This window comes from Argentina silus (genome assembly GCF_951799395.1).
Source record: "Argentina silus genome assembly, chromosome: 10".
NCBI lineage: Eukaryota > Metazoa > Chordata > Actinopteri > Argentiniformes > Argentinidae > Argentina > Argentina silus.
In genome coordinates, this window is record NC_139664.1 from 715,427 (window position 1) to 742,990 (window position 27,564).

The 27,564-nt window shown below is 49.1% G+C and overlaps 3 protein-coding genes and 1 long non-coding RNA gene across 6 annotated transcripts in view; 3 read left to right on the forward strand and 1 right to left on the reverse strand.

Moving 5' to 3' along the window:
• The window catches only part of kmt2bb (lysine (K)-specific methyltransferase 2Bb), a gene marked incomplete at both ends in the record, with an annotated part of 46,302 nt that extends 39,532 nt beyond the window's left edge, over positions 1 to 6,770 (forward strand). For all 3 annotated transcript variants that reach the window (XM_083678447.1, XM_083678448.1, XM_083678449.1), the window contains 7 exons: positions 961 to 1,079; positions 1,418 to 1,564; positions 1,944 to 2,196; positions 2,928 to 3,035; positions 4,995 to 5,078; positions 6,028 to 6,157; positions 6,495 to 6,770. In XM_083678447.1, the coding sequence (XP_083534573.1) occupies positions 961 to 1,079; positions 1,418 to 1,564; positions 1,944 to 2,196; positions 2,928 to 3,035; positions 4,995 to 5,078; positions 6,028 to 6,157; positions 6,495 to 6,770 (1,117 nt within the window). The remainder of the gene's footprint in view (positions 1 to 960; positions 1,080 to 1,417; positions 1,565 to 1,943; positions 2,197 to 2,927; positions 3,036 to 4,994; positions 5,079 to 6,027; positions 6,158 to 6,494) is intronic.
• Positions 6,771 to 7,499: 729 nt separating this feature from the next.
• On the forward strand, positions 7,500 to 10,016 carry LOC310810969. The gene is made up of 2 exons (XR_014554450.1): positions 7,500 to 7,679; positions 7,719 to 10,016. It is a non-coding gene; the product is annotated as an uncharacterized lncRNA (long non-coding RNA).
• Positions 10,017 to 10,414: 398 nt separating this feature from the next.
• igflr1 (IGF-like family receptor 1) lies at positions 10,415 to 15,096 on the reverse strand (the record flags this gene model as incomplete). Its single annotated transcript, XM_083678531.1, has 8 exons — positions 10,415 to 10,675; positions 11,418 to 11,634; positions 11,732 to 11,902; positions 12,130 to 12,225; positions 13,265 to 13,361; positions 14,048 to 14,090; positions 14,454 to 14,643; positions 15,018 to 15,096. The coding sequence occupies 8 exons, from the start codon at positions 15,094 to 15,096 to the stop codon at positions 10,567 to 10,569; spliced, it is 1,002 nt and encodes a 333-aa protein (XP_083534657.1). The 3' UTR covers positions 10,415 to 10,566.
• Positions 15,097 to 21,080: 5,984 nt separating this feature from the next.
• Positions 21,081 to 26,420, forward strand: kcnj20 (potassium inwardly rectifying channel subfamily J member 20; the record flags this gene model as incomplete). The annotated part of the gene is made up of 4 exons (XM_083678532.1): positions 21,081 to 21,257; positions 22,449 to 23,477; positions 24,688 to 24,925; positions 26,068 to 26,420. 4 exons carry the CDS (start codon positions 21,081 to 21,083, stop codon positions 26,418 to 26,420), a joined length of 1,797 nt encoding a protein of 598 aa, XP_083534658.1.
• Positions 26,421 to 27,564: the final 1,144 nt, after the last annotated feature.

Consider the following 27,564-nt stretch of genomic DNA (forward strand, 5'->3'; position numbering starts at 1 on the left):
TGGTATAGACCACTGGACCACCCCCGGCCGTGGTATAGACCACTGGACCACCCCCGGCCGTGGTATAGACCACTGGACCACCCCCGGCCGTGGTATAGACCACTGGACCACCCCCGGCCGTGGTATAGACCACTGGACCACCCCCGGCCGTGGTATAGACCACTTATTCCACTTGTGAAATAAAACTGTGTTGTTGAAAACACTTTTTATTGCAGGCAGCATTTCTCTTTTTCATAACCAGTGGGTTCTTTATCTCTCCTCGTTAGTGTGATTAATATTCATTGTTGAGATTTTATAGACTTTTTTTTCTTCTTTTTTTTTTTTTGCAGTTGACCTTTATGTGACCATTACTGTTTGCGTCCTCCTCAGCATTAGTGTGTCACGTATGCAGTATTTCCAGAGTAGGCGTTTATCATTTCATATTAGTCCAGATAAAGACTACTCAGAATTACGCACGTTGGGGAATTTTTGATAGCTGTTCACATGAACTTCCTCTCCCTGCTGTAGTGAACGGAACTGTTGAGAATGGGGCCCATGCTGTGGTTACGATTGGAGGTTACAATTGGTCTTAAAGAGATGCTACACAATTTTTTTATTTTTTTATTAACAATTCTTTACATCAAATTTTGGCTTAAGAGTTTAGCGTATGGTTCATGATATCATGTTAATCGATTTCTTATCTCATTAGATGACAGTCCTTAGTCTAAGCTTTTGCTCATAGTGCTGTATCACTCCATATCCGAGACACCAGGGGAGGCTAGTGGAGGTGGAAATCGGAGGACGGGCTCATTGTAATGCATGGAATTAAATGAGGAATGGTATCAAAACACATGTAAACAGAACAGAGTGTGTAACAGTGTTCACCCCCCCCCTCTTCTCTCTCTCTCTCTCTTTCTCGTTCCCTCCCTCTCTCTCCCTCCCTCCCTCCCTCCCTCCCTCTCTCTCTCCCCCTCTGTCTAGGCCGGGTCTGTGGGACCGCCTGTCCACAGCCAGAGGAGGGGGAGGGGACTCGTGTAGTAAACAGCAGGCCTGGGACGCAGTGGGCCGCAGTGCCCTCACCGACTGGAACAAATACTCAGGTACAGAACACAACAATCACCTGGCTGTGTTATGTAGTTATGAAAGCAGATATGTTATGTAGTCATGTTTGAAAGCAGATTGGTATTTATTCTACTGACTGGAACAAATACTCAGGTACATAACACAACAATCACACAGGTATGTTAGCAGATATGTTATGTAGTCATGTTTGATATTAGATGTGTTATATAGTCATGTTAATATATATAATATATATGTATATTATATATTTATATGTGTTTCTGAGGCACTATATATATATGTCACATGACGCCTTCGCTGCGGATGTTCTTGTTTATTGACACCTGCGGTCTGTCCCCACTTCCTGTGCTCTCAGGTGCTGTTTCCTGTTCAGATGAGGATCTCGCACCCTCGGAGGAGGAGGAGGAGGAGGAGTGGCCCCCCAGCCGAGACCAGCAGCCCCACCTCCGCTTCCACATCAGCAGCGATGATGGCTTCAGTGTGGAGGCGGACAGCGTCGAGGGTAAGGGGGGGGGGGGGGGTGAAGAAGGGGGGGAGGTGGGGGTGGGAAGAGGGGCAGGGAGAGGAGGAAGGCAGACCTTGAATGTCCCAACAAGAAGTCCACCATTTCATTTCAGCTTGCCATAATTTCTACATTTCAGATAACACACGGTTATGAAAGAGCACGTTTCCCAATGTTCCCCATGTTCCCTTGTCCCTTGTCTGGGGGGAGGGAGGAGCAGAGTCATGGACACATTTCTATTGAAACAGATGGACAAATAACATAACACTATTCTCTTCTACCCTCACCCTCTCCCCCCTCCCCCCTCCCCTCCCCCCCCTCCCCTCCCCTCCCCTCTCCCCCCTCCCCTCCCCCCCCCTCTCCCCCCTCCCCCCTACAGTGGCATGGAGGGCGGTGCTAGAGGGCGTCCAGGAGGCCAGAGCAGCGTCGCGGCTGAGGCAGCTGTCCTTCTCCGGGGTGACGGGGGCCCGTATGCTGGGGCTGCTCCACGACGCTGTGGTCTTCCTGGTGGAGCAGCTCCAGGGGGCTCGCCGCTGCCAGAGGCACGCCTTCCGCTTCCACAAGCAGGTCACCCACGAAGAAGACCTGCCCGTCAACCCCAGCGGCTGTGCCCGCTCCGAGGTCTACCTCAGGTCAGTGGGACTGGGGAATTTTTTTTTTATCGGGAATGTCAGGGAATGTATGTTTATATCAGGGAATGTATGTACTAATGCTGATGTGTGTATACTAATACCCATTGAATTGTATATGGAATATCTATTACTCAGGGTATTAAACTAAATTTTTGTGTGTGAATCAGCTGTCTCCCCCCGCCCCCCCCACCCCATGGGGATTTTGGTTTAAACCACACTGGAAGCATCGTCATGGTGATGTCGGTTTAGAATAGATACCTAGAAAGAATGTCACTGTTCTGTTCCCCACCCCCACGTCTGTCTGTCCCTTGACACCTGTCTGTCTGTCTGTCCCTTGACACCTGTCTGTCTGTCTGTCCCTTGACACCTGTCTGTCTGTCTGTCCCTTGACACCTGTCTGTCTCACAGCTTTAGTACTGTATGCGTTCACCTCATGTTCTGAGTTGGTGATTGTGCTTCTTGTAGCTTCATGGTATTGATGTCCTCCTCCTCCTCCTCCTCCTCCTCTGTGGTGTGCAACACTTCCCCCTCAGTTTTAGCTAGCGACTTTTAGCTAGTTCTATAGAAACATGGTGTCTGTCTGGACAATGTCATTGGTCTGCTGTTACATTTTGTGGACAGGGTGCACCTGCAAAAGAGGCCTTTGTCTCAGTGTGTTTCCCCTGTATAAATAAAGGTTAAATAAAACATTTAAATATGTATTGACCACCACGTCCTGTTTCTCCTGACAGGAAGTCCACCTTCGACATGTTCAACTTCCTGGCGTCTCAGCACAGACAGCTGCCCGACATCGGCTCATATGACGAGGAGGAGGACGAGGTCCCGCTCAAATCCACCAGGTGAGCTAGCCTGCTGCTACCGTAATCACCCTACGAGACTAGCCTGCTGCTACCGTAATCCCCCTACGAGACTAGCCTGCTGCTACCGTAATTACCCTACTAGACTGTTGCAAGACTAGCCGTCTACTACCGTAATCTCACTACTAGCCGAGCTGAGCTGTACTGTACTCAGACTCTGACACATTAGCTTGCTACTATAGTAGAGAGCAGTATCCTAACCACACCGCTGGCCCCGTCCCAGTGCTTATCTGCCGGAGTTGCTGAAACAGTGCTGGAAAGGAGAGGAACAAAAGCAAAGTATCTGCCAGGGTGGATCTCCAAGGCCCTGTGGCGTGTGAAGGCCCTGTGGCGTGTGAAGGCCTTGTAGAGTGTGTGAAGGCCCTGTGGCGTGTGAAGGCCTTGTAGAGTGTGTGAAGGCCCTGTGGCGTGTGAAGGCCTTGTAGAGTGTGTGAAGGCCCTGTGGCGTGTGAAGGCCCTGTAGCTGGACAACAGAGAAAACCCCACAGCCTTGCTCTAAACTGAAGCGAAACAAATATTTTATCTGGTGGAACTTTCCATGAACTTGGCCACAAATGTCACCTGAACCCACTCGCTCGCAAATTGAAACGACTCTCCTAAGCGGACTGACGTGTGCACACACACACACACACACACACACACACACACACCATGATTAATGATAAGTAGGGAGTAAGTAATTACACATTTGGTGATCCAGTACTCCTACATGTTTCCACAGTGACTCTCTACCTGTGACATTTATTATAATCCACCTTCCCTCCTCTCTCTGTCCAGGGGTTAGGTCCTCTCCCCTCCTCTCCTCTCCTCTCCTCTCCTCTCCTCTCCTCTCCTCTCTCTGTCCAGGGGTTAGGTCCTCTCCCCTCCCCTCCTCTCCTCTCCTCTCTCTGTCCAGGGGTTAGGTCCTCTCCCCTCCCCTCCTCTCCTCTCCTCTCCTCTCCTCTCCTCTCCTCTCCTCTCTCTGTCCAGGGGTTAGGTCCTCTCCCCTCCCCTCCTCTCCTCTCCTCTCTCTGTCCAGGGGTTAGGTCCTCTCCCCTCCCCTCCTCTCCTCTCCTCTCTCTGTCCAGGGGTTAGGTCCTCTCCCCTCCCCTCCTCTCCTCTCCTCTCTCTGTCCAGGGGTTAGGTCCTCTCCCCTCCCCTCCTCTCCTCTCCTCTCTCTGTCCAGGGGTTAGGTCCTCTCCCCTCCCCTCCTCTCCTCTCCTCTCTCTGTCCAGGGGTTAGGTCCTCTCCCCTCCCCTCCTCTCCTCTCCTCTCTCTGTCCAGGGGTTAGGTCCTCTCCCCTCCCCTCCTCTCCTCTCCTCTCCTCTCCTCTCCTCTCCTCTCCTCTCCTCTCCTCTCTCTGTCCAGGGGTTAGGTCCTCTCCCCTCCCCTCCTCTCCTCTCCTCTCTCTGTCCAGGGGTTAGGTCCTCTCCCCTCCCCTCCTCTCCTCTCCTCTCTCTGTCCAGGGGTTAGGTCCTCTCCCCTCCCCTCCTCTCCTCTCCTCTCTCTGTCCAGGGGTTAGGTCCTCTCCCCTCCCCTCCTCTCCTCTCCTCTCTCTGTCCAGGGGTTAGGTCCTCTCCCCTCTCCTCTCCTCTCCTCTCCTCTCCTCTCCTCTCCTCTCCTCTCCTCTCTCTGTCCAGGGGTTAGGTCCTCTCCTCTCCTCTCTCTGTCCAGGGGTTAGGTCCTCTCCCCTCCCCTCCCCTCTCCTCTCCTCTCTCTGTCCAGGGGTTAGGGCAACATCCTGTAGTGTTGTTCTTTCTACAATAGACCCCTCTCCTCTCCTCTCCCCTCCCCTCCCCTCCCCTCCCCTCCCCTCCCCTCCCCTCCCCTCCCCTCCCCTCTCCTCTCCTCTCCTCTCCTCTCCTCTCTCTGTCCTGTGGTATTGGGGTAACAATATGTTGTGTAGTGTAACTTAGTGATGTTGTGTAGTGTAACTTAGTGATGTTGTGTGTTGTGTCATAGGCGAGCCACCAGTCTGGAGCTTCCCATGGCCATGCGATTCAGGCATCTGGAGAGGACTTCTAAGGAGGCCGTAGGAGTCTACAGGTCAGTACACATTATCTCCCTCTCTCTCTCCCCCTCTCTCCCCCCCCCTCCCTCACTCCCCTGTTCAGAACCACAGTCTGTCTCTGTGGGTGTAACCAAAAGGACAATGACCGTTATTTCCCCAAAGTGGATTTAAAAGTGTTTGGTGGGTCAAGGTTATTATCGTCAGCTAAAACTGACCCATCCAAGAAACTAAAACTAATCTTCAACTACGATATTTGTCTAAAACTAAATAAAGTGAAATAGAAACGGATAAAAGGAATCGGAGTTTTGCGGAATTCAAGAGCCAATAGAAACAGTGTTGTTGTCTGACTGGATGTCCTGAAGTCTTCATCTGTCACAACAAACCCAAGCCAGGGTCATATTGCTCATTTCCTGTCTGTCGGTTCTTAGTCAGGGTATTAAACTAAATCCCCCTTTCAAGTCTCTTGTGACGGACGTCACTGAAACCACTGTTAAAAGGCTGCATGAATTCCTTCTGGTATTTAATAGGATGTTGGTTAACAATTGAAGACATTGGAGAGATGCTCAGACACCGCTACTTCCTCTGCGTCCTCTCAGTCGCCGAGCCACAGAATGACAACACTGAGGAACGTGGCTGAACTCTTTGGTGTTCGTTTTAAAAAAAATATATATATTTTAGGGCATTTCTTTATTATTTCTTTATTGGGATAGAGATAGTGGAGATTGACAGGAAGGATGGGTGAGAGAGAGGAGGGATGACATGCAGGACATGTCGATGGCCGGTATGGACCCAGGGACCTTGCGATGTTGTGGTATGCGCCTTAGTGTGAGCGCCCCCTGTGGTGGTGTTGTAGCTCTGCAGCAGTCAGCCTGAATGAGTCTATAGAAACTAATCACAAAGCTTAACCAAAGAAACTGTCTGCCATGCTGGTTTTTTTCTTCTGACATCTCCCCCTCTCTCCCTCTCTCCCTCTCTCTCTTTCAGGTCTGCCATCCACGGGCGAGGGCTGTTCTGTAAAAGGAACATTGATGCAGGAGAGATGGTGATTGAGTACGCCGGCATCGTTATCCGCTCTGTTCTGACAGACAAGAGGGAGAAATACTACGACAGCAAGGTGAGGGGTCAGAGGTTAGGGGTCAGAGGGGGAAATACTACGACAGCAAGGTGAGGGGTCAGAGGTTAGGGGTCAGAGGGGGAAATACTACGACATCAAGGTGAGGGGTCAGAGGTTAGGGGTCAGAGGGGGAAATACTACGACATCAAGGTCAGGGGTTAGGGGTCAGAGGGAGAAATACTAGGACAGCAAGGTGAAGGGTCAGGGGTTAGGGGTCAGAGGGAGAAATACTAGGACAGCAGAAGAAGGTGGTGTAGTTGTATAAAGCCACTACTGGCGGTCTTTGAGGAAGCAAACTAAACCAGTTTTCCCCCCCCCCCCACACACACACACACAGGGCATCGGCTGCTACATGTTCCGCATCGACGACTTTGACGTGGTGGACGCCACCATGCACGGCAACGCGGCGCGCTTCATCAACCACTCCTGCGAGCCCAACTGCTACTCACGTGTCATTAACGTGGAGGGCCAGAAGCACATCGTCATCTTCGCCCTGCGGAAGATCTACCGCGGCGAGGAGCTCACCTATGACTACAAGTTCCCCATCGAGGACGCCAGCAGCAAGCTCAGCTGCAACTGCGGGGCGCGGAGGTGCAGACGTTACCTCAACTAAAGGAGGGAGGGGAGGGGAGGGGAGGGGAGAGGGGGACAGACACAGTCCCCCTGCAGAGGGGACGGGGGAACCCTGGTTGACCCTTAAATTAAGGTTTTACGGGGACGGGACAGGGGGGTGAAGAGGATGAGCCACTATGAATGAGACTGTTAGAGGAGGAGGAGGAGGAGAGAGACCTCCACAGCGACATGCGTCAGCTCCGCCTGAGGGGCTGTAATGTGTTCATGTCCACTCCAGACACACCTGTCACCTGCCTACACACACACCTGTCACCTAGCTACACACACACCTGTCCCCTGCCTACACACACACCTGTCACCTAGCTACACACACACCTGTCCCCTGCCTACACACCTGCTGCCCCTCGCTAGTCTGAACATGCTTCCTGCCCTGCCCTGCCCTGCCCTGCCCTGCCCTCCCTCCCTCCTTCCCTGAGAAGGAGGGGTGGCGGGTCAAAGCAACATGGCAGCCGCCAGGTAAACACTCCTCCGTCACCTGGCCAGTCCTCTTCAGATCAGCAGGGATGGAGGAAAGGAGAGGGAGGTCGTTTTAGACTACTGACACGCACCCCCAGCTCACACACACAGACCACAGGAGTGGGTGTCTCTGTCTTGGCTACCCTTGGAACAGGATATTGTGGTTACGCAAGTTCTTTGTCTAAGGCACCAACGTATGTCACCTGAAACACCCACAACCCCCCCCCCCCCCCCCCCCCCCCCCCCCCACACACACACACACACGCCCTTACTGTAGAGAGAAGGGCTAGGTATGATCTATGAGGTGACAAGCCAGGCTTGGATAGATTCCCTATCAGTTTGACGTGTTTCATTGTTGGTAACATTCTGTCTGTCTGTCTGTCTGTCTGTGTCTGCCTGTCTGTCCCTCCCCACCCACCATCATGTCCTCCCCGCCCTGTCTTATCTGTGTAGTCCAACACCCCTGGCCCAGGCCCTGTCTTATCTGTGTAGTCCAACACCCCAGGCCCAGGCCCTGTCTTATCTGTGTAGTCCAACACCCCTGGCCCAGGCCCTGTCCTCCACCTCCTCACCCGAGACAGATCCCTTCACGCTTTTATTTATTTGAAACGGTATCTCATCATCGGCCACATCGTCGTGTAGATGCGTTTGCTTTCCGTTGATTTTGTTTATGTTGCTAGTCAGACAACCATGGTGCTATATTGTGATTGGGCATAGTCTGAGGCTTGTCTGAGAACTGGCCAATCAGGAATCATCTAGCCGGTTCGGTCCTTTTCCACTTCTTGCTTGCTCGGAGGGAGAGAGAGAGACAGAGCGAGAGCAGAATCTCGATTACGGTTCATATAACGGTTAAAATAATGGGAATAGCGGTTAGGGGTTGTACTTGAAGACGGTTTGCTACTGTAAAATCATGTCTTTGGGAACCTTTTTTATTTTTTCATTCATTTTTTTGTTGTTTGTTTGTTTGTTTGTACCGTAACAAACACTACCCAAGCCAAGAGTGAAGTGTACAGCTGGAAATCTCAGTGTCTTTTTTTCTTTTCTTGTTTTTAAATATATATATATATATATTTTATTAATATCATGGCAAATGCTGATTACCTTTCTGCAATAATATAAGTCTCTGCTGCGCTACAGTTGCACAATGTTTAGTGAACTTACAACATCCAGAATCTGTCCTACCAGTGGTGGAAAGACCGCCCTGACCTCTCACAGAGGAGAGAGAGAGAAAATATTCAACTCCACACATACCAGACTATTAAGATTGACAGCTTCCTAGTGCACTGGAGACCCTTATACCACGGGCGGTCAACTCTGGTCATTGAGAGATTCAGTGTGTTTACACAGGCTTTTTTCCCTTCCCCGCACCAACACACCTGATTCAGCTAGTCACGGTCTTCCATTTCGACTTCTACCAGCTGGATCAGATGTGTTAGGGCTGGGCCGGAAGGAACCAAAGCCTGTACACAGGACCAAAGTTGGCCATCCATACCTAAAGCATAGTCTTAGGCCAATAATGTACCATGTCTCACCAAATAGGAAGGCTTCAGAGGAATCCCTCTCCCAGACGGACAGAGAGAGAGAGAGAGAGACAGACAGAGAGAGAGAGAGAGAGAGACAGAGACAGAGAGAGAGAGACAGAGAGAGAGGATGCACTCAGAAACTTGATACAATGTCGTACATCTTCAGACTACACTGTCTAGTCAGACTCGTTCACACCTTTAACAATAAGAGATTGCTTTGAGCTCTAGAATAGTTGTATTTATTCCTGTTCAGACGTTGGAATGGTGAGACTAGAGCTTGTTTGTGCTTTGTATAGTCTATATGGTGGCGGTGTCACGGGGAAACTCTTCCCCCCCCTTCATTTCCTGTTTGTGTTTACACTCTGTTAACCCCCCCCCCCCCAGTTGTGTATCTTTTTTGCATTTCAGCCTTCAAAAGAGATGTTGTTCTAAAGCAGGTCTTGTTTTTTTTTGTTTTTTTATTGTTTTGGATTTTATTTTTTTTATGTTCTGGTAGAGTTTTTCATGGAGAGAGAGAGTGTTGTGAAGGCCTTAGGATCACTCACAGGAGAGAAAGAAGCAGCCGCCCCTGCCCCGCCCCCCCACCCACCCCGCCCAAACAGTCAGGTAGATCTTAGCCCCGCCCCCCAACCTTGCCTGCACGACCAATCACTGGGATGGACCCCTCATTCTCACTTGTCAATCATCTAGGCCTAACTGAGCAGAGCAGAGCAGAGCAGAGGAGAGCTGAGTTCACTACTACGCCTGCTCCACTCCCCACCTCTTGCAAGGATTCTACCTCAACTGTTTAGTCAGACAGACAAGGATTACTAATGCAAAAAAAGAGGATGATGATAATAATAATGATGATGATGATAATAATGATGATGATGATGGTAGAAGAGTAGCTTGGTTTTAACGCCCTGCTGAGCTGGCCTGTGTGCAATGAAGGAAGTAAAGCACTATAGTCGAAAGCTGAGGTTACCATGACGACCACCATCTCTCCCAGACCGCTGTTCAGAAAGCTGTATGTTCTCTATATGGTAGGGTTATTTTAAAGTATAAAAAGTGTAAAACAAAACAACAACAAAAAAAAAGACATAAAAATGAGAAAATATGTGTGAACTTGTGTCTTTGTTACCCTGTACAAATAAACCCTGAGTTTGTAAATAATTGTATACATATTTCTAAACCTGTTTAATTTTTCTATGCACTTTTTTATTTATAATGTTATTTGCTTAATAAAGATGTTAAGATGTTTGAACAAATCAGAACCTGTCTTGTGTTTTGTGCACTTTATATTCGTGTATATATAAAAAATTATACAGACGGACATGCATACATACATACATACATGCATACATATGACATACATACATACATATGACATACATACAGTGGGGGAAATAATTATTTGATCCCCTGCTGATTTTGTTAGTTTGCCTGATTACAAAGAAATGAGCGGTCTATAATTTTTATGGTACTTTTATTTTAACAAATAGAGACAGAATATCAACAAAGATATCATCAAATAATTATTTCCCCCACTGTACATACAGACAGACAGACAGACATATGACATGACATTGTATTGACATACTCAAAGACATGACTGAATAGAAGAGAGGATGGAATGATACAAATTGTACCTTTTCAATGGCTGTAAGAGACTATCATATAGTTTTAATTCGACATTTGGCCTCAAGTCTTGTGATAAAAGGTTCTGCTGCCTCACATTGCCTGGTGGTGTGCTTCTGCTGGTGGTTCAAGTACCGTGCTGAAGATGTCGTTTGTCAAGGTGAGTTTGGCTGACTCCGCCTAGATGATGTCGTTAGTCAAGGTGAGTTTGGCGAGAACTGCAACAGTGTCGTTACGGTCCATCTCCTGTAGCAACCTGGCCAGGTGGCCCACGGTCCAATCAGGATGCCTGGAGGAGAGAGAAGGAAGAACAGAGGGGGCGCTTTGATTAGATCAACCAAACATCCACAGGTGCTCTTGGGAATAATACAGTAGAAGGGAAAAACAAGTCTCAAGTCAGTCAGAGTTACGGATATCATTGTCTGTCCAGCAACAACAGCGAGATCAGCAGTTCCCAAACTATGGGTCCCCTGATTTTAAATTGGGGGTAGTTGTTCTACCTGGTGGTGAGGGGTATTGGGGGTAGTTGTCCCTACCTGGTGGTGAGGGGTCTAGGGGGTATTGGGGGTAGTTGTCCCTACCTGGTGGTGAGGGGTCTAGGGGGTATTGGGGATAGTTGTCCCTACCTGGTGGTGAGGGGTCTAGGGGGTATTGGGGATAGTTGTCCCTACCTGGTGGTGAGGGGTCTAGGGGGTATTGGGGGTAGTTGTCCCTACCTGGTGGTGAGGGGTCTAGGGGGTATTGGGGGTAGTTGTCCCTACCTGGTGGTGAGGGGTCTAGGGGGTATTGGGGGTAGTTGTCCCTACCTGGTGGTGAGGGGTCTAGGGGGTATTGGGGGTAGTTGTCCCTACCTGGTGGTGAGGGGTCTAGGGGGTATTGGGGGTAGTTGTCCCTACCTGGTGGTGAGGGGTCTAGGGGGTATTGGGGGTAGTTGTCCCTACCTGGTGGTGAGGGGTCTAGGGGGTATTGGGGATAGTTGTCCCTACCTGGTGGTGAGGGGTCTAGGGGGTATTGGGGGTAGTTGTCCCTACCTGGTGGTGAGGGCCTCAAGCAGCATTCGGAACGGGCTGCGGCTGGGTCTCAGGGAGTAGGCGTAGGTGACCCAGGTGGAGGGGAAGGAGCAGCGGGACGCCAGGTGACAGGTGTTCTTCACACCTGGGGTCTCCGGGTCCAGCAGGACCCCCAGCTCATCCACCATGTCCAGGTTGTCTAGAAGCTTCTGGAGCGGCCAGGACTGGAGCTCGGCACCTGGGGAGGACAGAGATATCATCCTCCGATTTCTACCTCAACCAGCCTCCCCTGTGTGGAACAGAGGTACGGTCTAAGTGACAGACGAGGACCTTACTCAGGTGGTGCTCAGGGTCCTTGGGCTCTGTCTGCAGGAGAGTATATTCCTCATTGGCTGCTGCTGTTCTTTTACTGCTGCATGATTGGCCGTTTGTATACAAGATTTGTTTTGATTGGACTGGGAGGCAGTCGTTGAGGCTGAATTGTCCGTGCGGCTGCCCTTCGAGATCTGTGACACACAACAACCAATCATCAGCCAAGGAGACAGTCAAGACAACAAACACTAGTTTGTATTACAGCTGGACGTAAACAAAGCGTCAAGTCAGGTTCATCAAGAGACATAGTCAATTGAAGAGTTGCACTAAGAGGGTTTCTTGTAAACAATTATGTGAAGCCAAGAGTTATCTGTGTGTGTGTATGCTTTATAGTTCTAGAATTCATCATGTTTATGGTCACCTCCTAGGGATGTTCTCGTCCTCTTCCATTTCCTATAGATGTAGATGAGGAGCACACAGAGAGCCAGCACCAACAAGAGGCCAATAGCAACTAAGTCTGAAAGTAAACAGGAGACGATATGAAGTCACACACTGGAAACTCCAACTACTATGAGGTCATCATCATGAGGTCATGAGGTCATATCCCCGACAACCCAGCTGGAAAACAGCGGGAGAGTTCCAGTTGTAGAATGAATGTTTGTACAGGTAACAGGTAAACAGGTAAATCTTCTGTGCGTGAACTTAACTTAAAATTCCTTAAATACAGAACTTTGCTGGTCTAGGCGAGGAGTGGATCTGGATTTTCAAAAGAGATAAAGTACTTATTAAACTACAAAGCTTTCTGGAAACTGACCCCTGTTCTGTTCAGCATCTTCCTTACAGAGAAAGTTCACACAGGGATCTGTGTTTACAGTGGAACTGGACCCAACCACCAGACTCAGTGGGACCGGTCCCAACCACAGACTCAGTGGGACCGGTCCCAACCACAGACTCAGTGGGACCGGTCCCAACCACAGACTCAGTGGGACCGGTCCCAACCACAGACTCAGTGGGACCGGTCCCAACCACAGACTCAGTGGGACTGAAAACACCTCTGGGTCGTTGGCGTTAGTAACCCCTGATCACATTATTATGTTCCTCACTTTGTGCAGTTTTGATAATGCAATCCAGTGGCCACCATGTTAAAAAAAAATCCTGGAGAGAACCCTGTACCAGGTTTTATTTGTCATTTAACCTTTATTAATCTAGGTTAGTCTCACTGATGTAACTTCTTGTTTACCAGAGAGACCTGGTCTACCAGAGAGACCTGCTCTACCAGAGAGACCTGCTCTACCAGAGAGACCTGGTCTACCAGAGAGACACTGCTCTACCAGAGAGACCTGGTCTACCAGAGAGACCTGCTCTACCAGAGAGACCTGCTCTACCAGAGAGACACTGGTCTACCAGAGAGACCTGGTCTACCAGAGAGACCTGGTCTACCAGAGAGACACTGGTCTACCAGAGAGACACTGGTCTACCAGAGAGACACTGGCCACAGCCTATGCCAGCCGTTGGTTGCTGTTGCCATTGCTGTGATGCAGTAGGTTGTAACTCACATCCACCTGAGTGTCCGGCCTGGCTGTCAGTGTTGAGGGTGCTGCTGGACGGGGCGAGGACGGTGGGGATCAACGTTGAAGCTCCAACTGTCAGACTCTGGAGGGGAAACAAAACAAACATGAGCTGACATAAGGGCCACCTATGTGACACCTGTTTTTTCACAGAATAAATGACCTCACTAATTGAACTCCACACTGCTATTATGTTGAACACCCCCCTTTCAATTAATGATTCAATTACACAGAATCAGCAGGATGGATGTCATGACTGTTGGGTCTGTTGGTTTTCTATTACTCTCCTACACCTACTAGTAAATTATTTGCCGTGTAGAAACATCATTTCTACCAAAAACAGTGATTGATCTGGTTAGTGATGTTGGACTGCTATTATTTTGAACACAACTGTACATAGGCAGACATAGAAAGACAGACAGGCAGACATAGACAGACATACATAGGCAGACAGACAGACACAGACAGACAAGCAGGCAGACATAGGCAGACATAGGCAGACATAGGCAGACATAGGCAGACATAGACAGATATAGATAGGTAGACATAGGCAGACAGACATAGGCAGATATAGATAGGTAGACATAGGTAGACATAGGCAGACATCAGAATGGCACCACACAATATAGCCTGATACAGGATCAATCATCAATAGTTTGACACTGCCTGACGTTTAGCTGTCTGCCTGCAGAATATGCATAAATAGCCTACCAAAGACTTTGACAGGACAACAGCATTACAATGATGGATATTTGAGCAGTGTCCCCTCACCTTAACTGTAGTAGTCAAGCCCCTGTCTGGTCCACAGTCCCTCCTGGATAAGGTGAGCAGGTATCACGTCAGTTATACAATCAGTTTTCTCAAAGTAATTCCTGAATTATATAATTCTTGAATGATAATGTCCATTAGGCTAAATGTGTGCTCCACGAACCCCCCCCCCCCCCCCCCCCATCCAAACAGTCAAAGCTAAAGGAATACATTAATTTCTATTCAGACTATTATTATTTCGAATGTGGCTGAGAAAGGCGTCTGTACTCAACAGCCTTCTCTACCGATGATAAGCGCTCTCCTCTCCTCTCTCCTCTCCTCTCCTCTCCTCTCCTCTCCTCTCCTCTCTCCTCTCCTCTCCTCTCCTCTCCTCTCCTCTCCTCTCCTCTCCTCTCCTCTCCTCTCTCACCCCTTACAACAGCGTGTATCCGCGGTTGCGCTGCACTGCGCCAGCGTCCTTCCCCCCCGCGGGCAGACAGAGCACGGCCGGCATGTGGTGAAGCTCCCGTCGTTGAAGCTACCACGGTCACAGTCCCGGTAGGGTACATCACGTCGGCCCCCCTCATCCGGCAAGCCACAGTTCGCAGTGCATTCCTTACCTGGACGGTCGGAAACACAGCGCGTCAAGACCACGCGGAAACCCGGTCCACTCAGTGTTTACACCAACAACCTGACGGAGTTAGTACCTGGCTTGGTGCACATGTCTGACTTCGCCTATGCCAAAATGAAGACAACAAATCAGAACATCTTTCCGAATATGGTTCCATATTGCCTTAAGAGTCTGACAGACCGAAAGAAATAGACATGATTTGGCTTTAAATAACCCCGTGGGACGGGGGTGTTAGGCCATATATCTCTGGAGGCTGGTGGAGGAGGCTCATGATTTCTACCCCCACCAGCCTGCACTGCATTTGATGCAAACATATACTTTTTTCATTAGGCTATTAGTCTGAAGGTCATCATTGTAGGCTACAATTTCGGGTGAACTTCATGACCAGGATGCCATCGTGCAAACGAAGATCATCGGTGAAGTTGTCCGCGCTGAAGAACATGTTTGACAGGCGGAGAGATTCTCCGGTCTCCGAAAGTCTTTTAAACAAGATTGTTCTCGCCAATGAATTGTGTGATGAGCTTGTGATATGTTTATGGGCGACAGTGTCTTAATTCATAAAGTAGCCTAAGGAAAATAGTAGGCTAATGATTACGGTATTCACTTTTTATTATAATTGTTTCGCTTCGGCGGCACTAGGCTATTGATAACAGTTAATTATCTCGAGCATTGAGATACCACGACACCATATAATTGCTTTTGGCTGTCATAAAATAGGAAATACAGAAATACAGGCTTGCAGCAAAGACACATCTCACACCTTTATAAAAGCACAGATCAGATTAAAAATCATATTCTGATTAATAAAGCCATAGGTTTTATAATGATTATAACCTATTGCCCAATACAATATCACTACTGGGTTAGTTTCATCACATATTCGATAATGGCGTTTAACGAGATGGAGACTCAATGAAAGTTTAACACACTGTTTCAAATGCCGGTATGCACTTTATCCACATGAGATTCAGCGTTTACGGGCTTTTGTTCTCTCCCATCATTAACACACCTGATTCAGCTGGTCAAGTTCTTCCATTTCGACTTTCTCCAACTGGATCAGGTGGTTAGCGCTGGGTTGGAAGGAACAAAATCCTACAGGACCAGAATTGAACACCCCAACCTAAAACAACGTATCCACTCAGTACACTACACACACACACACACACACACACACACACACACACACACACACACACACACACACACACACACACACACACACACACACACACACACACACACACACACACACACACACACACACACACACACACACACACCAATCAACCCGTTAAAGTTACCATCCTACCTGGTAGTTTAGCAAACGTCTCCTCACAGGACACGCATGCTTGTTTTCGCCTGTCCCAGAATGAAGTCAGCAGATGAGAGCATTTCTCTGAATAGTGTGCCATGATACCTCAAGAGAAGTTGGTTCCTCAGGAAGAAATTGAGTTTGAAGGAAATTAGCAGCACAGCCGAAACAAAAGGGAAAGCAGATATGTCACATGGAGGGCGTAGGTTGGAACAACACTCTTCTAGTGGTGGAGGTGGCTGTGGGACGCTGGGCGGTGTTAAACCCCCCCGGGAACATTTGGTTTAGGAAACAATGTTTTTTTTTTTTTTTTTTTTTCATTATTAGTCTGTATCATTGTTGAGACGACACGGACCTTTAAAACCAGCATCCCATTGACATCCCGACGATGTCAAAAAATAAAACCGACCCAATTCCTTAGTAACCTCTACCCTAACCCATAACTATATGTTAACAACTTTCGAAATTCCACATCAGTTTTGTGGTCAGTAGTCCACTTAGTTTCCCCCTTTCCATTTCTAATAGTTTTTTTGTGTTCAGTCATGTTGATTGATGGAGTATTCCCGCGAAATGTGCGCACTAATGTCTCAAATCCTTGGATTAGGCTCCATCATATCTGACCTTAATAACAAATATGTCTGTTGGTGTTCATTCATTCCGGCTAAATTATCAACATTTCTGTCCGTGTCCCTGAAACTTCCATTATGTCTAGATTAGACAATGTCGTCGCAATCATATGCGAAAACGGTAACCAAGGCAATATCGTTGAGAAACTCCAGCTGTCCTGTTATCCTACGAGCCTCACCGGTGTACGAGCCTCACCGGTGTACGAGCCTCACCGGTGTACGAGCCTCACCGCTGTACGAGCCTCACCGGTGTACGAGCCTCACCGGTGTACGAGCCTCACCGCTGTACGAGCCTCACCGCTGTACGAGCCTCATCGGTGTACGAGCCTCACCGGTGTACGAGCCTCACCGGTGTTCAACCGTCAACTACATCGTACGATCACAATCGCGTCACGTGACCAGACCGCTGCCCGGCTGCCGGTGGACCGACCGGGTCACAGCGAGAGGAGGAGAGATGGAGGAGGTCGCCTGTCCGTCACGTTCACCCTGAGGACGCAGGGCGGGAGTTGCAGATAGCTCCGAGGCAAGTCACAAACGAGTAAAAAGCTTTTTAGTCTGTAAAGGGCGAGTTAGTTGGTAGTTAGTTGGTAGTTAGTTGGTAGTTAGTTGGTAGTTAGTTGGTAGTTAATCGCCTATATTTATCATAAAACTTATGGCCTATTTTGTTTCTTCTTTGTAGGCTGTTTTTTGTTATTTAACTCTTCATACTACATATAACGTGAAACATGCATTATTGTGTGTGTTTGTGTGTGCGCGCGCGCGCGCGTGCGTGCGTGCGTGCGTCTGTGTGTCTGTGTGTCTGTGTACTGTATGTGTGGGAAACCCCAACTGAATATATTAGTGCTCAACAGACTAGTACCCAGGTTCAGTAATGGTTCCTCCATGTGTTTTACATCTACAGAGAGGAGAAACATGCTTCTGACAACAACAACAACAACAACAACAACACCATCAAGGTTGTGGGTTCAAGTCCTGCACCAACCACTGAATATGTGTGTCAACAGTAAGTTACTCTACACAAAAGTATCTGCAATTTGACAGGTTATTCCAGTTATCACAGGACAGTGTCTGGCATAAGACAACATTATTCCAGTTATCAAAGAAGAGTGTCTGGCTTATGACAACATTATTCCAGTTATGAGGATCCAGCAGCAGTTGTGCGGAGTCAGCGGATGAAGAGGCTTAGAGACACAGGAGCGGCTGGAGTGGACGGGCTAACCTCTCTAAAGCCCTTCCTCCCTCTGTGTTCTCCACAGTCTCTCTGTCACAAACACTGCATGGTCTGAAGGCTGGAGTGGACGGGCTAACCTCTCTAAAGCCCTTCCTCCCTCTGTGTTCTCCACAGTCTCTCTGTCACAAACACTGCATGGTCTGAAGGCTGGAGTGGACGGGCTAACCTCTCTAAAGCCCTTCCTCCCTCTGTGTTCTCCACAGTCTCTCTGTCACAAACACTGCATGGTCTGAAGGCTGGAGTGTGACCCTGTTAGAGAGTGTGTGTGTGTGTGTGTGTGTGTGTGTGTGTGTGTGTGTGTGTGTGTGTGTGTGTGTTTGGGTGGGTGGGTGTGTGTGTGGGTGTGTGTGTGTGTGTGTGTACTGATGATGTTTCTGATATTATCCAATGGTGCGTGGAAGACAGAGACAGAGAGACAGAGACAGAGAGAGAGAGAGAGAGAGAGACAGAGACAGAGAGAGAGAGACAGAGAGAGAGAGAGAGAGAGAGAGAGAGAGACAGAGAGAGAGAGAGACAGTGACTCTGCAAACAAGTTATCCATGAAATGACAGAGTAGAAATATTGGAGTACTATAAATAATCCATTATCACATGGTTATACAGGAGTATATATGTACATGATATTACAAGGATGTGTTGCATTAAGCAGGTGAGAACACAGCATCCATCATTTTCTTTTTTTTTTTAAATAAATCTTTTTATTGAAAAACCAAGAGCAGTGACAATGACTTATCAGCAAGGTTTTTAAGATAAGATTTTTCTTTTTTTTTTCTTTTTTTTTAAACACACAAAACACCCCCCACCCATCCATCCCCCCACCCCGACTGGACCAAAATAATAATAATAATAAAATAATAAAGAAAAATAAAAGTCTTAGTTACAGGTGTCTATAGATAGATACAGCTAAATAAAATTAAAACACAAATAAATGGATAGGATTTCAATGAGGGACAACATGACTTCAGAGCTCTGTATGACCGGCCAAGTGTGCCTTAGTGTGGGCCCAAGCTGCAAGACTCTATAGACTCCTGAAATCTTCTAATTTAGTCCATCAATGTGTTGGGAAGTTCTTGAAGATTGCTGAAGTATGACAGAAGAGGTTCCCAAACTGACTGAAGTTTGTCTGAGCATCTTATTGCAAATGTAATCTTCTCCAAATGTAAAAATAGCATTACATCTTTCAGCCATTGTGCTGCAGTGGGTGGCACATTTGATTTCCAATGAAGTAAAATTTGCCTACGTGCCAGCAAAGAAACAAATGCTATGATGTTGAGTTGCTTCTTGGTCAGGCTCGTACACCGGTGAAACAACTCAACACGCAACCTTGTTTCCAGCTGGCTAAACGGACAGACGTGAGAAGTATGAAACGAACACAGACATACGCTGACATTCCTCCACTGACATTCCTCCACTGACAATCCTCCACTGACATTCCTCCACTGACATTCCTCCACTGACATTCCTCCACTGACATTCCTCCACTGACATTCCTCCACTGCCATTCCTCGAGAAACCGTTGACTCGATCTGTAACTCTCCTCTCCCTTCCTCCCTCTGTCTACAACCTCCCCATCTCCGATCTGTTGACTTCACCTGGTGCCACCATGCACTGTGGGGTGAAAACTCCTGACTGTACACACCAGTCTCTGGCCTCATGAACACTGCATATCTCTCCTAGACAGAAGACGTCTGGGGAGAGATTAACATCAGCAGCAGGGTTCAGCAGCAGGGTTCAGCAGCAGGGTTCAGCAGCAGGGTTCAGCTCAGGTCTGGTATTGCATGATGGACGCCCTCATGGTGGGCTGCATGTTGGTCTGGTATTGCAGGATGGACGCCCTCATGGTGGGCTGCATGTTGGTCTGGTATTGCAGGATGGACGCCCTCATGGTGGGCTGCATGTTGGTCTGGTATTGCAGGATGGACGCCCTCATGGTGGGCTGCATGTTGGTCTGGTATTGCAGGATGGACGCCCTCATGGTGGGCTGCATGTTGGTCTGGTATTGCAGGATGGATGCCCTCATGGTGGGCTGCATGCAGGAGGAGTGAACATGATGGACGCCCTCATGGTGGGCTGCATGTTGGTCTGGTATTGCAGGATGGACGCCCTCATGGTGGGCTGCATGTTGGTCTGGTATTGCAGGATGGACTCCCTCATGTTGGGCTGCATGTTGGTCTGGTATTGCAGGATGGACTCCCTCATGTTGGTCTGGTATTGCAGGATGGACGCCCTCATGGTGGGCTGCATGTTGGTCTGGTATTGCAGGATGGACGCCCTCATGGTGGGCTGCATGTTGGAGGAGTGAACATTTGCTTTCTATTTAATTTCAGAGCAATGAGCCAAGCAGTGTATGGGCCAAGCATTCCCTGTGTGTGTGTGTGTGCATGCGAGTATGTGTGTGTGTGTGTGTGTGTGTGTGTGTGTGTGTGTGTGTGTGTGTGTGTGTGTGTGTGTGTGTCTGGGAACAACTTGACTAGTCACAGTAAACTCTACAGTAAACTGTACTGTATAATGTGTCTCCTCTAACTGTGTGTGTGTGTGTGTGTGTGCGTGTGTGTGTGTGTGTGTGTGTGTGTGTGTGTGTGTGTGTGTGTGTTAACTGTAAGCTGTTTTAACAAGCTCAGGCTGAGCTGTAATGGAGCCTACAGGCTCATACCTGGTTATTTACAGACCTCCTTTATCCATTATCCTTTATGTGTGTGTGTGTGTGTGTGTGTGTGTGTGTGTGTGTGTGTGTGTGTGTGTGTGTGCCTGTCTGTCTGTCTGTCTGTCTGTGTGTCTGTCTGTCTGTGTGTGCGTCCTGTGTGTGAATGTGTGTACATGTATATGTGTGATGACTATGTGTGTCTGTGTGTGTGTGTGTGTGTGTGCGCACGCGTGCCTGTCTGTTTGTCTGTCTGCCTGTCTGTCTGTCTGTCTGTGTGTGCGTCCTGTGTGTGAATGTGTGTACATGACTATGTGTGTGTGCGTCCTGTGTGTGAATGTGTGTACATGTATATGTGTGATGACTATGTGTGTGTGCGTCCTGTGTGTGAATGTGTGTACATGTATATGTGTGATGACTATGTGTGTCTGTGTGTGTGTGTGTGTGTGAATGTGTGTACATGTATATGTGTGATGACTATGTGTGTGTGTGTGTGTGTCTATATTTTGTCCTCAGGTGGTGAATGACTGGGATCCCCACGTCTTCGGTGTCCTGAACCCCTTCCACTGACCCCCCCCCTCCCCCCTCCTCCCTCCTCCCCCCTCCCTCGGCCAGCCATGTTCCTCGGGGCGAAGAGACCCCCCACAGCTGAGGTCAGGGGACCCACCGGGACCACAGGATCCACCGCGGCCCCCCAGGACGGAGCCCCATGCCGCCCCTCCATCACCGGCCGACCCCAGACCCTGATGGTGGTGCAGGAGGAGGACTCCCGCTACCAGAGCTACGTCGTTACCGTGAGGCGCTGCATCAGTTTGTTTGTTCAGGAACATTCAGGGGGTAACGATTTCTCTCCTAAACGAAATGCTGGGGCTCTCAGTGGCGTAGTCCTGGTCCGGATCCGGCCATCGACATATCCTGCATGTCATCCCTCCTCTCTCTCTCTCACCCATCCTTCCTGTCAATCTCTACTATCTCTATCCCAATAAAGCAGAAATGCCCTAAAATAGTCATAGTGATGTTTTAGGGCATTTCTGCTTTATTGGGATAGAGATAGTAGAGAGATTGACAGGAAGGATAGAGATAGTAGAGAGATTGACAGGAAGGATTGGCGTTTCGTTTAGGAGAGAAATCGTTCCTGAATGTTCCTGAAAAAACATGATTCATGATTGGTATTTGCTGTACAGTACCAGTCAAAGGTTTGGACACACCTTCTCTCGGTTTTTCTTTATTTTTTATTATTTTCTACATTGTAGATGATTGAAGACATCAAAACTATGAAGGAACACATGTGGAATTATGTAGTAAACAGAAAAGTGTTAAACAAACCAGAATATGTTTTATATTTTAGATTCTTCAAAGTAGCCACCTTTTGCTTTGATGACAGCTTTGCACACTCTTGGCAAGTTTGTGTCCAGACTTTTGACTGGTATTGTATGTTCAGTGTTGGAAGAGTTGAAAATAAAACAACAACAACAACAAAAATCCCATGTCTTGGGTATTGCATGGAGGAGTGAACATATGTTTTCTATTTGTCTAAATTGCTGTGGGTGGGTGTACCAGGGGACCAGGGTTTGGATCAACAGTAAATGTACATCCATTTACTCATTAGAACAGTTGTTTGGTCCAGCTGTTCCTGCTGTTGAATTCCTGTCTGCTCACTCCGCTCTCCCTCTCTCCCTTCTCTCTCTCTCTCCCCCCCTCTCTCTCCCATCTCTCTCCCTTCTCTCTCTCTCTCCCCCCCTCTCTCTCTCATCTCTCTCTCTCTCTCTCTCTCTCCCCTTTCTCCCCTCTTCCTCTCTCTCCCCTCTTCCTCTCTCTCTCTCTTTCTCTCCCTCTCTCTCTCTCTTTCTCTCCCTCTCTCTCTCTCTTTCTCTCCCTCTCTCTCTCTCTCTCCCCTCTCTCCCCTCTCCCCCTCTCTCCCCTCTCTCTCTCTCTCTCCCCTCTTCTCCCCTCTCCCCCTCTATCTCTCTCTCTCTCTCTTCCAGACAGACACAGAGGCCCGATCCACCATCCCCTTCCTGCCCACCGACTCCTCCTCCTCCTCCCAGCCCACCCTCCCCCTCATCCGACGCCACAAGAGCACCACGGACATCCCCTACACACCGCACAAGGGGGCGTGGCCAGCGCACCCGCGGGGGGGGCAGCGCCCCTCCCTCCACCCCCCCACCGAGGCCGACCTCGCCCTGCTGCAGCGCTGCTCCCTGAAGGACGCCAACGGCCACCCCCGCCATGCCCTCAGCGTGCCCAACATGGCGCCTGACGCCTCTGGCAGAACGTACCCCCGGAGCCCTTCCCACAGCGGGGCGTCCAGCCCCATCATGACCATGGAACGCCTGGTGAAGGCCCGGTCCAAGCTGCTTGAGGGCGATTGCGCCCAGACGCCCACGCTGGCGCCCGAGGCCCGGGAGCAGCTTCGCTACGTCACCAAGGACGGGAAGTGCCGCGTCAACCTGTGTCACATCGCAGAGCGCGGCCGCTTCCTGTCCGACTTCTTCACGTCCTTCGTGGACCTCCAGTACCGCTGGTTCCTCTTCGTCTTCATGATCTGCTACATAGTCACGTGGTTCCTGTTCGCGGGCCTCTACTTCCTGAACGTGTCCCTGCGCGGCAACCTCCGCGGCGACCTCCGGGGTGATCTCCGCGGCGACATGGAGAGCCTGCCCAACAGCAGCGAGGACCTCCCGCTGGGGGCGGAGCTCTGTTACCAAGGCATCGACGACTTTGTGTCGGCGCTGCTGTTCTCTGTGGAGACGCAGCGCACGATTGGCTACGGCACGCGCACCGTGAACCCCGCCTGTCGCGAGGGCGTGCTGCTGGTCATGATGCAGTGCATTGTGGGATCCATGATGGACGCCCTCATGGTGGGCTGCATGTTGGTGAAGATCTCCCGTCCGAAGAAGCGCCCCGAGACGCTCCTCTTCAGCCGAACCTGCGTCATCTCCAACCACGACGACCAGCTGTGTCTGATGTTCCGATTGGGCGACCTCAGGGAGAGTCACATGGTCGATGCCAAGGTGCGTGTTTAGCTTTTTATTGTTTTTGAAACGACCGCTCCACACAGCCTCCTGGCACACAGCCTCCCGGCTACCACACAGCCTCCCGGCTACCACACAGCCTCCCGGCTACCACACAGCCTCCCGACTACCACACAGCCTCCCGACTACCACACAGCCTCCCGGCACACAGCCTCCCTCCACACAGCCTCCCTCCACACAGCCTCCCGGCTACCACACAGCCTCCCGGCTACCACACAGCCTCCTGACTACCACACAGCCTCCCGACTACCACACAGCCTCCCGGCACACAGCCTCCCTCCACACAGCCTCCCTCCACACAGCCTCCCTCCACACAGCCTCCTGGCACACAGCCTCCCGGCTACCACACAGCCTCCTGACTACCACACAGCCTCCCTCCACACAGCCTCCTGACTACCACACAGCCTCCCTCCACACAGCCTCCCGGCTACCACACAGCCTCCCGACTACCACACAGCCTCCCTCCACACAGCCTCCTGGCTACCACACAGCCTCCTGGCACACAGCCTCCCGGCTACCACACAGCCTCCCGGCTACCACACAGCCTCCTGGCTACCACACAGCCTCCCTCCACACAGCCTCCCTCCACACAGCCTCCTGGCTACCACACAGCCTCCCTCCACACAGCCTCCCAGCTACCACACAGCCTCCCGGCTACCACACAGCCTCCTGACTACCACACAGCCTCCTGGCACACAGCCTCCCGGCTACCACACAGCCTCCTGGCACACAGCCTCCTGGCACACAGCCTCCCGGCTACCACACAGCCTCCTGGCACATTCTTCTTTTTATCAACATCAGAGCGTCAAGATAGATACGCAGTTATTGATAGAAAACAAGAAAAAGGGGCCTAATTTTAATAAATGTCGCTTTATGTATTAAATAATTGGTTTGTTTGATAAGTATGACGGCAACATATCATAAACTAAATACTCAGTATCTTGTCCTCTGTTCAGTATCTTGTCCTCTGTTCAGTATCTTGTCCTCTGTTCAGTATCTTTGTCCTCTGTTCAGTATCTTGTCCTCTGTTCAGTATCTTGTCCTCTGTTCAGTATCTTGTCCTCTGTTCAGTATCTTGTCCTCTGTTCAGTATCTTGTCCTCTGTTCAGTATCTTTGTCCTCTGTTCAGTATCTTTGTCCTCTGTTCAGTATCTTTGTCCTCTGTTCAGTATCTTGTCCTCCGTTCTAGGTGCGTGCCAAGCTGATCAAGTCTCGCCAGACGTCGGAGGGGGAGTTCCTTCCTCTGGAGCAATCAGAGATCGACCTGGGGTACGAGAGCGGCTCGGACCGCCTCTTCCTGGTGGAGCCCCTGGTCATCCAGCACACCATCGACCCTGGCAGCCCCTTCTGGGACCTGGGCCCCGAGCAGCTACGCAGACAGCAGTTTGAGATCATCGTCATCCTGGAGGGCATCGTAGAGGCTACAGGTGGGCGGGTGGAAGGATGGGTGGATGGATGAATACATGAATGGATGAATACATGAATGGATGAATACATGAATGGATGAATACATGAATGGATGAATACATGAATGAATGCATATTTATTTGATTGTCGGAGGGCATTATAGAGGCTACAGATGGGCGGAAGAATGGGTGGATAAGTGTATGAATGGATGAATACATGAATACATGAATGCATGCATATTTATTAGATTGTCGGGACACAACAGCAGTTTGAGATCATCGCCATCTCGGAGGGCATCGTACAGGCTACAGTGAGTGAATGAAAGAACGAATGAATGAATGAGTGAACGAATGAATACAAGAATGAGTTAATGAATGAATACAATAATGAGTTAATGAATGAATACAATAATGAGTTAATGAATGAATACAATAATGAGTTAATGAATGAGTTGTTGAATCACTAACATCACCAGAAGAGATGTTGGGTTTCCAGTAAAGCTCAGGATGTTGAATCACATTCGGCAGGAAGACAGAATGGGATCTGCTACAACAGAACAACCACAGACTTCTGATGATCCATGAATCAACACTACTAAACAAGTGTTGCAATGAACTCTTGAGATTGAGATTGGAAGAGATTGCTGTAACCTTTAAAAAAACCACAGCCACACGCTGTCTGCATAGTGACTAAAACAACTACATCCTCCCGAATAATAATAGAATGATTTATAATCAAATAAATTGAGTTTACACTGGGCTCAGTCTTACCAGGGCTCAGGCAGACACAGGCTAAACAGCGACACCTAGTGATTCAAGATTCAAGATCCTTTATTTGTCACGTGCTTACAAGTATACAGTGAAATGCAAAAGTGACAGTGCCACAGAGTAGTGCAACAATAAGTTTAAAAATAAAATAGAAATAATAAAAAATAAATAGAATAGAAGCTGCAGTATAAACAGCGGTGAAGCAATGTACACAATGGAATGGCTATATACAATGGCAATGACAGGTTGACAGTACAGTTAATTACAGTGAAAGATGAGTCTGCAATGGGTAATTATGTGTGTGTGTGTATGTGTTATGATGTCAGTGAGTGTGTGAGTGCAATCCCTGCATGCTGTAACGCCCGTGTGTGTACTGTGTCTCTCTGCTCTCCTAGGCATGATGTGCCAGGCCAAGACCTCCTACATCGAGACTGAGATCGAGTGGGGCGCCCGCTTCGAGCCGTGCATGACCCTGGAGAAGGGCGCCTTCAGGGTGGATCTGCGTCGGTTTCACTCCACCTACAAGGTCCCTCTGCCCCAGGGCAGCGCCTGCCAGGCCCAGCAGCTGCTCACCCTGGCCGGGGACTGTGACCTCCACGACCCCTACCTGACCTGTGGCGACTGGGGGGATGGGGAGGGGGAGGAGAGGGAGGAGGGGGAGAGGGACAGGAAGAGGGGGTCACACGGGGGGGGCTTCATCATCGAGAACATCCAGGAGGAACGCGTGTCGGAGGAGGATGGGGTGTGACGGGGGCCAAGAAGAAGAGCACGCTCCGCTGTAGAGCCACCTGCTGTTAGGATGAAACACTAGCTGGTTATGATACACTAAACTCTCTCTCTCTCTGTCTCTCTCTGTCTCTCTGTCTCTCTCTGTCTCTCTCTGTCTCTGTGTCTCTGTGTCTCTGTCTCTCTATCTATCTATCTATCTATTTATATCCTGTATCCGTCTCATTCTTTGTTTATACAGTATATTTGTTATTTCTTAGTATATTCATTAATGTGAGACTTAAATGGCTGTGGCTCTGAATGTAACTGTAGTTTTACCTCAGCTTCACTCTCATAGAGTCTACACATCTGAGTTTACACACTGAATATGATTATTAATGCCAAGGGAACTGAACATCACTATGGCTGAAGGGGTTAGACAACATGATCAACTCTCACAAGACGTTCTGGGTTGTTATTGAAAGTACTGTAATTAATATGTAGACTTTGACTCAGGCTTCTGCCATTATGCATATTGAATGTATTTAGTTTATGACCTCGTAGCCAACATATGACTTCTGTTCTGGTCTAGCTAGCTGGATCCACGTGTACAAATGTACTGAAGAATGACACGTTTGAAAATAAAGATTTATTTATTTACGGAAATTGTTTCAGCACGTTTCATTCTCCGGAGAGATCCCAGAGGATTGCTGATAGAACGTGCGAGCTGTGAGGATCATCACCATGTCCATGTTGAGGTTGAGAGCAGGTCAGAGCAGGTGAGGATCATCACCATGTCCATGTTGAGGTTGAGAGCAGGTCAGAGCAGGTGAGGATCACCATGTCCATGTTGAGGTTGAGAGCAGGTCAGAGCAGGTGAGGATCACCATGTCCATGTCATTTGGAGTGAGGGTCTACATTCAATACAAAGCTGCCAAATGAATCCATGGTTCGTAACAATTGCAATACTAAAACAGCAACAAAAAGCAAACAATAAAGCATTCCCAAATAGAAACATGAATCAAAGAACATTTATAAACAGTAGCCAGATATAGTGACATAATAGAGTATAATGAATGCTTCATTGTAGAGCTGAAGATGAATACTGAAGGAAAATGACTTTCTCTCTTTAAAAAGACAGACTTTTCTCAGGTAAGGGCCCATCGTTCAGCGAGGAAAAGGCCAGG